We start from the raw sequence: 14,730 nt of genomic DNA, 5'->3' as shown, positions 1-14,730 counted from the left end.
TGTGTGACAGTCGTCTGCACCTCTCTATTGATTCCACAATATGACATAATTATGTATAAATTACGGTGGGGAATATGTTGAAAAATAGCTCAACATTAAATTTCTATAATCTGTTCCAATATATCTTTCCATGAAATTGTTTTCTTTCTGTAAACGATCCCAGGGAAACTTACTTTCGGGACGGCACTCATAATTGCGCTCGAGTGACTAAAATTTGTAAAAGCGCTCGTTTTGACATTATTACCAAAGCTCGGAACTTGGGGACTTGTGTTTTTGCACGTGGCTAAGCGACCGGACTTCAATGTCAACAAACTCCCGCTTCCAGCACAGAGGTACTGTCAGGTCTGCTATAAAAGTGGTTTCTGGCTGGAACAACATATTGATAGTATTATGGTAGTTTGAAACATGTAATTTTACACCATATATAATAAAAATAAACATGAGAAATATATCAAATTTACTGTTCTGCTCTGTACATTTTACGACTATGTACATTCCAATATTTTCAAACCCATAACTTCTTCGCTGATATGAAAGAAGAAAAACTTATTTCCAAGTCACATGAAGTGACGGGAGTAAATTTAAAATACTGAATGTTTTCACTGTCACTGTTTTCTGTTTGATTTTGAGCAATTGCTAGTGATCTCGTATGTGAGAAAGATAAGTATATCCTAAATTTTTCTCAAAAATAGTTTTCAATTTGTTCTACGGTTGGTTCCTCTGCTACTTGATCCATGGCTATGGACAAATTTTCCACTAATTTAAGGGACTGTAATGTCTTTCAATGAATGCCGGTTTCCAGCCTTTAGTTTGTGTGTAGCACAACTTACAAAATATAAACTCTCCATTCGAATTCCTCCACGAAATTCTGTACCTAAAATTAAAAACAATGTATTTTTAAACTTGTATAATATGCATTCGAATAACACGTATTTTCTAATTCCTCAAACAGACCGTTTATCTGTAATTCTCTGAATGTCATTGTCTTCGACATGCCACAGTTTCCTCGTCCGTCTTCCTCTCATTCGATGTGACCACTTCTTAGTACATACGACTATCCCTGAGCACTTGCAGCGTGAGCTGTGTGTACGTTGTACTTGAACCTTACTCATGCTCATGAAACCCAAGTCCCCAAGTTCCGAGCTTTGATTATTACATGGTTGATGAAAAATAATTAACATTTTGATCTGCTCCCATGAGAATAATTGCTTGTAAGTTACATACAGGCTTCCACTGATTTTACTCCACTACCAACCTAAAGGTAGAAGGAATGTTGGGCGTCCGATGACAAGGTGTAGAGACTCGATTTCTTGATTTGGAAACAGGCCTAAGGCCTAATTCCATGATGTAGAAGAAGAAGAAGTTACATAATTCATTAAATTGATGTTACATCCTTTTTCCGGGGAGGTTTTCAATTCTACAATTTGCGATAAATGTTACAATTGGGTAACTAGATTTAATAGAAAATAGTATAACGGTTCACAATGTCATCACAGAAAATCATATTCTATATTAAACGTTGAATTACATTAACAATATACAGGGGCAGCCGCAAGTAATATAATTAATTTCAGGGTTTATTCTTTGAGATATTTCAAAGAACAAATTTTATACATCTTGATTACACTACTTTTAACACCATATCACTTCGGAAAACGTATTATTTGACTTTATTGTGTTAAATGTTATATTACCTTGTTAACATGTTTCAGCCTGGTATTGGCCATCCTCAGAACTCACAAGCAAACGTTCTGATGGGGACAGATAAAAAAGTTAAATTTTTTTTCTTCCACCATGTTAATAATGTCAAAAGAAGTGCTTGTACAAATTTTGGCCACTCGACCACAATTACGAGGCCGTCCAGAAAGTGATTTTCCCTGGGGCCGTTTATATAAAAAAGCACAATTGCATAGAAATATTTATTGAAAAAGATACAGCAATTGTTCCGCTATTTGTCAACATATCCCCCACTAGAATTGAGACATTTGTCATACCATGGGATCAATTTTTGTATGTAGAAGTCAGCCGCCTCAGATCGGAACCAGCGTTTGACTGCGTCTGCACCTCTCTCTGTCGATCCCGTGATATGAGAAATGTCTCAATTCCAATGGAAAACATGTTGAAAAATAGCTCAACAATTGCTGTGTCCGTTCCAATAAATTTGTCCAATGAAATTGTGCTTTTTTTCTGTTAGCAGCCCCTGGCGAACTTATTTTTTTACGGCCCTCGTAATTGCGGTCGAGTGGCCAAAATTTGTATAAGCACTTCTTTTGACATTATTAACATGGTGGAAGAAAAAAAAATAACTTTTTTATCTGCCCCCATCAGAACGTTTGCTTGTCAGTTCTGAGGATAGCCAGTAGCAGGCTGAAACATGTTAACACGGTAATATAACATTTAACACAAGAAAGTCAAATAATATGTTTTCCGAAATAAATTTTATACGATTTTGTTCGCTTTTCCTTCCTTTTCGAGATAAAAATTATTTTATATGAAATATTTCATAGTGTGTTTTGGTAAAGTCCCAGCTGTCTCTGTCAATTTAAGAGAGCAGAGTATTATAATAATAAACGACTGAAAGAATTTTAGTTTTATCCTTTAAATGTGTACAAATTTGACCCAAACAAATGTGACATAGTAAAATTCCTTTGTTATATTTGTAACTCAGCTGATAAAGTAAACTGCTCTGCACCCTCAAAACTTTCCTCCCATAGTTCGAGGTATGAAATGCACTGATCATAAAAGTTCAGGATATTCTTTAGAACTCCTCTTTTTTCGTCTCATCTTCAGTGATCAATATCACTAGTTCCTGTTTATCTGTTTGGGGGATGAATTTATATTTTCTCCGGGAAATGAGCGTCGTAATCTGTGAATGCAATACACATGATGGTAGAGGGACAGAGAAGTCCTGACGGCAATCTGTGAATGCAATACACATGATGGTAGAGGGACAGAGAAGTCCTGACGGCAATCTGTGAATGCAATACACATGATGGTAGAGGGACAGAGAAGTCCTGACGGCAATCTGTGAATGCAATACACATGATGGTAGAGGGACAGAGAAGTCCTGACGGCAATCTGTGAATGCAATACACATGATGGTAGAGGGACAGAGAAGTCCTGACGGCAATCTGTGAATGCAATACACATGATGGTAGAGGGACAGAGAAGTCCTGACGGCAATCTGTGAATGCAATACACATGATGGTAGAGGGACAGAGAAGTCCTGACGGCAATCTGTGAATGCAATACACATGATGGTAGAGGGACAGAGAAGTCCTGACGGCAATCTGTGAATGCAATACACATGATGGTAGAGGGACAGAGAAGTCCTGACGGCAATCTGTGAATGCAATACACATGATGGTAGAGGGACAGAGAAGTCCTGACGGCAATCTGTGAATGCAATACACATGATGGTAGAGGGACAGAGAAGTCCTGACGGCAATCTGTGAATGCAATACACATGATGGTAGAGGGACAGAGAAGTCCTGACGGCAATCTGTGAATGCAATACACATGATGGTAGAGGGACAGAGAAGTCCTGACGGCAATCTGTGAATGCAATACACATGATGGTAGAGGGACAGAGAAGTCCTGACGGCAATCTGTGAATGCAATACACATGATGGTAGAGGGACAGAGAAGTCCTGACGGCAATCTGTGAATGCAATACACATGATGGTAGAGGGACAGAGAAGTCCTGACGGCAATCTGTGAATGCAATACACATGATGGTAGAGGGACAGAGAAGTCCTGACGGCAATCTGTGAATGCAATACACTTGATGTTAGAGGGACAGAGAAGTCCTGACGGCCTTATCTCTACCAGGTTAAATAAATAAATACTAATGCTAATACTTTTGTCTTTGCTGTATCTTTGAAACCAAAAGTGTACAAAACTCTAGATATTACTGTTAGTGACTAGTAGATGTCCTCTTGAAGGATGTATCAAATAATTAACAAATCTCCTTTCCGAGCCCAAACAAGAAAATAGGGACATTTCGTCACTTTTTACTTGTACAATACGAACAAGGACATGAGTCTTAAAATACAAACTCTCCGTACAAAATACGGACGTATGGCAACCTTATAATACCATTTGTGTAATAATAACAACACAGGGTTGCCATGTTTTGGGGCTGTACATGACGAAGTGTTATTTTTAATTACTTTTTCATGATGTCTGCAAAAATGAAATCCATTTTCGTCAAACATCCACAGGTTTTCTGTTATTCCTTAAATGCACTATATTTTAATTTCGCGCTTAATATAATCTATTGTTAAGTGATTGAAACGGTCGACTGTGAAACAATCGATACTTCATTAGTTGTCTAGAAGTACACAGAAGTGTATTACAGTCATATGATGATGATAATTTTAAAGTGAAATTAATTATATATGTAAACATTATCAGGTTATTTCAAATGGGTCTAATCGTGGCGAATTCATCAGTTTGAGAAAGCATTGCATAAAGGTAATGATTGTTTTAAATATATATATATATATATATATATATATATATATATATATATATATATAGCGTATGCCAGAAACATAAATTACCAGAACAATATGCAGTCACGATCCTCATGGGAGAAAAAACCCAGGAAGACCCACAAAAAGATGGCGGGACCAGTTTTGATTGGAGTGGAACGGATCTTATGGTCCATACCGTAATGCAGGTGATGATGATGATGATGATGATGATGATGATGATGATGATGATGATGTTCTAAATTTTCGTTTCTCTCTGAGGCTAAGTTTAAAGAAGAATTATTTGTAGGACCCAACATAAGAAGTTTGATGAAAGATGAATATTTCGAAAATTTAATGATCTATGAAAAACGACTAGCTTGGACAGGAGTTAAGAATGTGGTTGATAATTTCTTGGGAAATAAGAAACATCCAGATTTCAAAAACATTGTAGAAAATATGTTAGTAGCTATGAAAAATTTAGGGTGAGCATTAAAATCCAGTTCCTTCATAGCCATCTTGACTTCTTCCCTGATTGTCTTGGAGATTGCAGCAAAGGACACGGAGAAAGGGTTCATGAAGACATGAAAGAAGTACAAAAACGTCATTATCAAGGTAGCTGGGATGAAGTGATGATGACTGACTACTGTTGGTCTATGAAAAGACACAATGTGGAGCTGCAACATAGAAGACAATCTCGAAGACAAATCTTCCAGATGAAGAGGAAGCGGTATTGAGAAATGAAGTGTCTGCATAAGACTTGGAATGAATTGAACAAGATAGTGCTGTTTGATTTTGTTTACTGTATAGACATTTTCAAAGATTACTTGATTGATGTATTTAAATGTGTTAATATTCTATGAATAGAGCTATAAAAAACAGATCTTCAAATCATTATTTTTTCATACATGATAGGCAAAATGCGACTTCAGATCCTTAAACAGAAGCCAACAATTAATTAAAACCAACCTTCGATATTAAAAACCTTGAACAAAATTTAATTTGCAACCGTATGTAATCAATTCATTACGATGTCACATACATTTCTTCGCCTTTATATTTTATCACGGCCGGCTGGATTCGAAGGAACGTTGTTTTAAACACATCATCATTTCAGTGATCCAAGGCCTACAGTAATTAACGACGTCACCGTATTAACAAAAAGTGTAGCCAGACGTATTTCATGTTAAGAGCATAAAATAATGTTTAATGTAAGAAGAAATAAGACATCTGATCGCTGTGTCCATCCACAATGATAATGGATACGGTACTGTTCGCAGATACAAGAGGCTCTTACCTGGAAGACGAGACAGAAGGAGACCCACTGGTAAAAGCGATACACTTTTACTTCCTCCTTGTTGCCCCTGGTGCTGTCGACCCCCGGAAAAGGCACCTCGATCCCTGCTTGTTTATAGAAAGCGCTGGTCACAGTATATGTCGAGTGAATCCAGCAATACGTGTCCAGAACCTCATCAGGCTTTTCATCCATGTGATGCATGCATTTGATGGGTTTGCCCACGTACTGGTTGGCGGCAAGGATCAGCGTGAAGATCAGGATCAGACAGAACGTGGCCTGATAGTGCAGCTTGAATATCGTAGAGTCTGTGTTCACTTTCCGTGCCTTGAACACGGTTGCTACTCCCTTCACTAGATCCCACATGATTGCACTGAGGTAGCGATCGAACTTCCGTAAGTCCCAAGTAGGTTATTGAAATTTAAATGACCCTTCTTACGTATAGTCCGATTGTATTCAAATTTGTAGTCGTCTCTATCCACTCCAATCGTAGATGGATTATACGAAATTATTTCACAAAAGAATTCAAATTAAATAATAAAATTAGGAACAGATTTGTGTTTATAACTTGAATATCATTTCACATCAAAATAATAATTAAATAATAACTCTATTGTGCACTAAGTTAAGACTTCTCTTGTTGGTCGAACAGTGGTACTGTACGCAAATGACGATGATCGGCACAGACAATCATAATATATTGTTGTGATTGATTTTATCTTGTCTGTTCATTGCTTGCGTCATTTTCTCGAGTCATTTGTCTTTAATCTATGACGACATTCTCCAGATCTCGAGTATCGGCTTGTTATCATAAGTATCATATCCCGCTTAATATATCTTGTATTTAAAACCTGCATTCTGGTTGTAAATTATAAGATATTGGTGGCGCTTCAGTAGGTCATATCTGCAGATAGATTCTCCACCACCATTTCCTTTGCGTTACACCGGTCAAGCAATTCCGTGAGGTCTTCTCTAGCTGGTATACGATTAGCGAAGGCATAGATTAAGGGGAGAAGACGGTAGTTAATTATTGTAAAAAAAGACAAGTAAATTAACAAAGATTCTTTAAAATAATCTTTGATATGAAGAAAATGCATTACATTAAATTTGATGCAAATTTATGGCCTTGTCGGATGATGTAACTCCATTTTTAAAGTTCTGCTGCACAGGATTTTAAATAGTACTGAACTTTGATTGCAATTTACCAAAACTTTAATTTTTTGCTTTATTGCTTACACATAGAAATGATCGGGATGAAATTCAAATACAAACTGCTGAGCCATTTATACCCGAACCCACACTTTCTGAAGTCGAAATTACAATAGAAAATCCGAAAAAGTATAAGTCTCCAGGTATTGATCAAATTCCAGCAGAATTAATACAAGAGGATGGAAACGCATTATCTTGCGAAATTTATAACTTTTTACTTACTATTTGGGAAAAGGAAATTGTACCATAACAATGGAAGGAATCCATAATTGTACCTATATTTAACTAACTGTAGTAGGGGAGAGTCGGGTAGTATCGGACATCGGGTAGTTTCGGACAATGCGTTTCTTTCATCTACCACCATATGGTAGTACCTGAATGACATGGTTACGTTTCTCTATGCGACATCACAGAAACGTAACCATGTAAATCAGGTACTATCATCGTGTGGTAAATGAAAGAAACTCACTGTCCGATATTACCCGATGTCCGATATTACCCGACTCTCCCCTAACTTTCGAGGAGTGTCATATTTATTGACGTCGTACAAAATTTTGTCCAATATTCTTATGAGGAGATTAACTCCATATGTAGATGGAATTATTTGGGATCGCTTAGGCGCAATAGATCGACTATTGATCAGATTTTTTTGTATTCGATGTATTTTGAAGAAAAAATGGGAGTATAAGTATACAATACATCAGTTATTCATAGATTTCAAAAAGGCATATGACTCGGTTAAGAGAGAAGTTTTATATAATATTCTCATTGCAGTTAGTATCCCGAAGAAACTAGTCCGATTAATTAAAATGTGTCTCGGTGAAACTTACAGCAAAGTCCATATAGGCCAGCTTCTATCTAATGCTTTTCCAATTCACTGACGACTAAAGCAGGGAGATGCACTATCACCTTTACTTTTCAACTTTACTTGCTTTTCAAAAAATAATCTCGAATTTAAGGAAGGAGGTACACCATTGGTCTGTAAAAATTTAGTGAAATTATTTTTTTTATATCTCAGCTACTGTAACAGGTAAATGAACAAAACTTCTCATTCTTAATATTCATTCATTACACTTTATAAAAGACTATTCAGAATATTAAAATACCTAATAATTATCTGTAATAGTAATATACGTTACAAGAGCGGTATGTTGACGTTTTCATGTTCGAGGAAAAGATTGAAAAAGCGAAACGTAGTTGAGCTTTTTTAATTTCCGAGAACATGAAAACAAACATACCGCTCGTGTATCGTACATTATTTTGTGCGAAGATCGTTTATTACATACCTGAATGACGAATTTCTAATTAGTTGCAACGAAATCTCCATCTTGGTTTCTGTTTAATGACGGCAACTTTAGAAAACAAAAATATCTATACTCCAGCAGGCCGTGATATACGTCTGTCTTCCCCCCCCCCTGTCTATAAATGCGAACTTAAAACAAACGGTAAGGTTATGTAATGATTTATTTTTCATTTTAATATTTTAACAATATTATTTATATAACATATTGCAGTAATAACATCGGCATCTGGAGTCTTGTTGATTTTTTCACGGCTTCCTTAATGTTACTTGTATCAGGAATACAATAGCTTTCGTGGAGTAGTAGACTTTACTTAATTTTTGCAAATATTTAAAAACAATAATTAACAGTGCAATTTAGGTGAAATTGCAGTGGTAAGTTTCCAATTTATAATTATTACTAAGTTAAACGTCTCTAAAAATAATATGTTAAAAGCCTAAAGCAGTAAAATGAATGTCGCGCTTAAGCGGTAAGAAGAGGGAAATTGTTATGTGTGTTACGTTGGGAATACTGAATGTGGTATTTCACACTTACCGCGTATTGGTTCTGTGCGGAAAACAAGCAAATACGCACGATCTCGCACAAAAGTAATATCAAATTTGCATATTTTTTACAATATCTGCATGATTCTTTTACTGAAATGTTTTAAAGATCTGCATGAACAACATAGTCTAGGATGTTTTACCTATTCCTTCAAGAATTTTTTTAATCGTTACCTTCAATTTCACATTTTCTAAAATGTTTGAATAAGAAAATAATATTTCCTGAAGGAATAGATAAAAGATCCTAGACCATGTTGTTGATGTACATAGGTCTTTAGAATATTTCTGTATAAGAATCTGCAGTTATTTAATTAATTGTAGATTTTATTGTGTAAATGCTTTAAGTTTGTAAAAAAATTATACAAATTTGATATTATTTTTACAGGTAATTATTAGCTATTTTAATATTCTTAATAGTGTTTTATAAAGTGTAATGTATGTATATTAAGGATGAAAAATTTTGCTAATTTAGCTTTTTATAGTAGCTGAGATATAAGTGGTGCTGCCAATGGTGTACCTACCTTCGCCTTTAACTTGTTGCAGCAATGATATCTCTGCAAAGAAAATGAAAATAGTGCATAAAGTTGGAAAAAAAAAATCAAATTTCAGTATTTTCCCCTCTTAAAGCCTCAACAGCATCAAAGTGATTATGTAAGCCAATGATTCCCAAACTTTTTGAAGGCGCGACCCACTTTTGGGCGATACTTCAGTTTACGACCTTCCTCCACTACCATTACCATACCGGTTCTTGACTTCATTCCAAAAATACAAATCCCTTTAAAATCGTAAACAACTGTAAATAATTTTATTCAAAATCAGTGCATACTACCCGAAATATGATTTTATACAAGATCTGCTTTTTGAGTATTTTTCCGAAAGAAAGTCAAAACAAATACGACGGTCACAGATGGATACTGAATCCGTTGCGTTCACCTAGTTGCAATTCCAAAACTTATTTAAATATTTGCCTAATGATGAAATATTGAAAGTAGAAGCTTTTTCGCAGAGCATTGCCCAGTTGTTCATCAAAAGAATACCTCGAGTTTGCAAAAGAAGCTCTTAAATTTTTTTAAACATTTGCAACCTCGTATTGAACCAAATAAAGTTTCTCGTCTAGGATTACCATTAAAACAAAAACGAGAAATTCGAACTTGAAAGTAATATCACTGTGTGTATCGAATACTTAGTCCAGATTGGAGACGCTGCTTTCTGAAAAAACAGACACATTTATCAACTAACTAGAGGTTTTGATTCATCTAGAGAAAATCAAAACTCGAGTAGGATTTAATTGACTATTACACGATTAGAAGAAAGTATATAAAGATTGAAAGAAATAAAGTAAAATGTTACCTTCAGCAAAATGTTTGAACGGAGCCGCCATTTTCAGTCGACTATCTATGCGGGAACAAATTACGATCGCAAAGCATGTTTTATAATACCGTAAAGAATTAGCAGTTTGAAATGTTGGCAAATAAGACTCTAATGCTAGGGTAGTGATAAAAACAAACAAATGCTAGGGAAGCGTTAAAATTAAACAAAAGCGATAAAATTATGCGATAAGCAGCCATGATTGATTGAAAGATGTCCTTTCGTATCGTTTTATTGGTCACAAGTAGTATGACGTAGTAAAAGTGTAATAGTCGCATTTAATTAACTTTATAACTGTTGAAATATATATATATATATTTTTTTTTATTTTTACGTTCAACGCTGTTTATGTTTCTAAATAGAAATAAATTCATGTTAATAAGACGTTTTCGTTCTATTTTGTAAATGAGCTCACGACCCCCAATTTGGGAACCCTTGATATAAGGGAAAGTTTTATCTGAATTTCCCCTACCATGCCTACATCACCTCATCTCACTACATCTCGCCAAAAATTGTAAAAAAATTGTAAAAATTGTAATTGTAATCATGCAAAATTTTGACTTGTTCCACATCTTAAAGCTCCATTGCTAATGTATGATCTGTGGAATACAATAAATGAAATGAAAATGAAATGTAATAATTCTCTATGATCTGTTGTCTGGCTCTCCGAAAGCCGGCCACGAGAGAGATCCATGCATTTAGGCTCACAACAGCGGTTGTGCGCCTTAATAAGCGGTGATCGTTCCAGTCTGGTAGGTGGCCTGGGTGGAATTAGTGAATCCGATGCTAACATGTGGGTCATCCTGCCTGTATTCTACCAAAACCAGGTCCCATTCCCAGACGAGTAGGCTACCTGATAAGCCCTAGGGGCTGGGGCCCCAAGCCCCTAGAATCTCGTGAAAATACCCGTATTACTTCCAAGTCAACACCTTAGCTTAAATTTATTTTTATGAAATACAGATTAGATGAGGGAGAGGTGGAGAGTGTTGGTGGAATGAAAGAGGGAAACGGAAGTAGCCCGAGAAACCATTCTATAACATTCGGTTTGTCCACCACAAATTCCATATCGACCTGGCCGGGGATCGAACCTGTACCACCTTGGTGAAATATCTGCGCTCTACAACTTTTTAGTCATTATTTAATGACGTTGTGTCAACTACTAAGCTAATTAGCGTCTATAGTAGGCCTATTCATGTTAGTTATGTGCTATTTGGCGAGATGAGGTCGAGAATGAACCATGAATTACCTGACATTTGCTTTATAGTGGAAAATTCGTAGAATTACGTCGACGGGTATCACTACTCATCATGAATCAATATAATTATTCTCAGTCTTCTCTCTCAGATGTCTTCTAGTGGCATTTGTAGCTGATGTTCAGAACGCAGTATTGGTGGACTTGAACATAGAATTTTTCCTTTATTTGTTTCGGTTCATGAAAAAATGACTATTATTATTATTATTATTATTATTATTATTATTATTATTATTATTATTATTATTATTATTATTATTATTGGCCACCAACATAGCTTAGGCGGTAGCATGTTTGCCTGCTGATCCGAGTTGCACTCGGGCGTGGATTCGATTGCCGTTTGTGCTGATTACCTGGTTGTGTTTTTTTTTTTCGAGATTTTCCCCAACCGTAAAGCGAATGTTAGGTGATCTATGACGAATCTTCGGCCACAGCTCGCTAAATACCTTCGCGAAATCACCAATTCCACCTATGCTAAATAACCCAGTAGTTTATACATCGTCGTTAAATAACCAAGTAAGAAAGTATGATGATGATTAATATTATTATTATTATTATTATTATTATTATTATTATTATTATTATTATTATTATTATTACATGCCGTGAAGGCTTTTCACTGCGGAACTAAGAACATTGTGCCAAATTATGCATATGTACAAACATTTTCCCAGTCAGTTACGCTTATCGATTGAAAATGTTTCTTTATATTATAGTCTTCTTTTTTCTCTTCTTTTGAGAGTTTCTCCACTATTTAGCGGTTACCCTGTATTCCCATTCGCCAATCTTCCCGGTCAAGCCATTCATCTCCTTCCAGGGACCTGTCAATCATCAATCTATGGATCTGTCCTCTCCAGGTTGTTCTTGGCCTACCCCGCTTCCTTCTACCATGAGGTGACCATTCCAAAAGAGTTTTAGGCCACCTACTTTCCTCCATTCTTCTCACATGTCCATACCATTGAAGAGTTCGTCTCTCAATTCTGTCCATCACTGTCTCCTCCATATCCATCATCCGTCTCACTTCTTCATTTCTCCTTCTTTCTAATCTGGAAACTCTGGCACTACGTCGTATTCCGTCCATTTCCACTGCCAAAATCTTAGATTTTTTACTTTCTACCAACGTCCATCCCTCTGCGCCATATGTCATTATACTTTCCACAACCGCCGTCAAAATCCTCTTCTTGGTGTCATTCAATATCGTCCTGCTCCACAGTACTCCATTCAGTATCCTTATGGCTTTTCTTGCTTGCACCAATCTACTATCTATTTCGGAGTTACAACTCCCTAAATCATCAATATATGACCCCAAATATTTAAATTTTTGAACAGCTCTAATAGTTCCTTGGTGTAAGGAGATGTCTTTTCCGTTTCCACCTACTACAAGATATTATAGTCTAAAATATCAAATAAGCGGTCTTCACAGCGGACTTGTTTCCGGCGGTTTCTCTTTTTTGGCTTCATAACTTTCCTTTCTAGTGGAGCTCTCCTCATATGACACGATCATTTAAATTTAAATTGTCTTTCTTTTGTAGTGCATATAGGCCTATTTTATTTTTCCACGCTCGCGGATGTAGAGCGGACGCTGAAGTACACAGAACAGCTGCACCCAAGCGACAGTGGAAAGATAATTCTTACATAATGAAATAATGGAATGTTATTACTTTTTCAGTAATGCAACTCTACAAATTTTCAATGTAATTATATTATGAAGGTCAGAAATAAACATACATAAAATACCTTCTTTTGAAGAGAGAATGTCAATTATTTATTTTGGTTCCAAATACATTCAAATCCCTGGGTTGCGGTTCCAGAAGCCTCATTTTTCAGTGTACGGTTTCAATCGACATTTTGTCCAAATATTTATCTTATTTTCTTATCATCCTTAAAGTTTGAAAGATGAAAAATTTTCGGATTGATTTTTTTTCATTTCTTATATATTTTATGCTCGACCATGCCGAAATGTAGTAATTATACACCTGGTAGCAGTCCTTCAATGCATGTCATTAAAGTACACCTATTCATTAAAATTCAGGTTTTCGATTATTCTCGGATATTCAATCGAAAGACAACTAGCAAAACGTCACGCAGGCTGGAAATCCAATACTGTCGCAGAAGGTTATGTTCTGTCACTATAATAATTAGCGTTAATTGTAAATAATATTCAAATAAATTCAATTTGTCATCTCGTTTTTCAATGTCGAATTCAATTTCAAGGTTATATCAAGTTTGACGAGATTATAGGCCTATCAAGGTCGTCGACATTCGTTTCGGGGAAAAAATCAATACTTTCGCGTCTGCGCACATCTCACAATTTACGAGATTGCACAAGGTCAGTTCCCTTCCCATTCACATAAGAATAACATGAATAGTTATCAATAATTTCAAGTTAGAAATATGGTCGAGCATAAGAAGTCGTATGAAACTTGCCTATAATGGTAATTAAGACGCTCGTATGAAAATTATGAAACTCGCTTGTGCTCGTTTCATAAACATCCTCGCGTCTTAATTACTATCATTATAGGCTCGTTGCATAATGTACTATTAGCACGTAGGTTAAAGTATATTATAAAAATGCCTTACAATGTTTTTTATTATGAAAAATCATAGGAACTGGATAAGAAGGATTTTGGAACCTGACGCCTCAATCGATTAATGCAACCAAGAGCTCTTCGCTTCCATTAGTACATTAAAAACAGTATTGAAAAGGACAGTTAGGATCTTACAAAATTCAGATACTGAGTTAGCATTTTTTAGATCTTAATCGCTGAATTACATATTTTAATTTATGCGAAATGATATGATTTTGTTCACCGGAACGTAAAATGCAAACTGAAATTAAAATTTCGAAATTAATAATGTATTCACTCGAACTTTGCAATCCACGGACTTTATTTTGTTACGTTTCAGACTTTATACTATATACACTGACTTGTATATTGGAAATCGCAGATGTCAGGAGCATTAACAGATCGATATAAGATAAATTGATATAAGGATCCAGAAGCAAGTGAGTTAGATACTAGTAGAAGGAATAAAATACAACTTCTTAAAAAAGGCTTTATTTAAAATCATTTTTTACATTTATCTCAAAAGATCTCCTTTTTATATATATACATCTTCAATTTCCCCAATTGTTGGTCCAAAGAAAGATATATTTGACATATAAATACAATATGATGTACCTACCAAAGAAAATATTAAACACAATTATTACCTTATAAAATAGTCACTTCTTGTATCGATCGACACATATAATTCAATTAATCGTATGTCTTAAAATGCATGATTT

General features: G+C 35.5%; 1 protein-coding gene across 1 annotated transcript in view; it reads right to left on the bottom strand.

The window, feature by feature from the left end:
* Positions 1-6,411, bottom strand: part of LOC138713836 (innexin shaking-B-like) — a 78,855-nt gene extending 72,444 nt beyond the window's left edge. Inside the window, exon 1 of the mRNA XM_069846282.1 lies at positions 5,773-6,411. Within this exon, the coding sequence (XP_069702383.1) occupies positions 5,773-6,135 (363 nt within the window). The 5' untranslated portion in view covers positions 6,136-6,411. The remainder of the gene's footprint in view (positions 1-5,772) is intronic.
* Positions 6,412-14,730: the final 8,319 nt, after the last annotated feature.

The sequence above is a fragment of the Periplaneta americana genome, chromosome 14, assembly GCF_040183065.1.
Source record: "Periplaneta americana isolate PAMFEO1 chromosome 14, P.americana_PAMFEO1_priV1, whole genome shotgun sequence".
Taxonomy (NCBI): Eukaryota; Metazoa; Arthropoda; class Insecta; order Blattodea; family Blattidae; genus Periplaneta; species Periplaneta americana.
The sequence above is the reverse complement of the archived record's forward strand: the minus strand, read 5'-3'. Positions and strand labels throughout refer to the sequence as shown.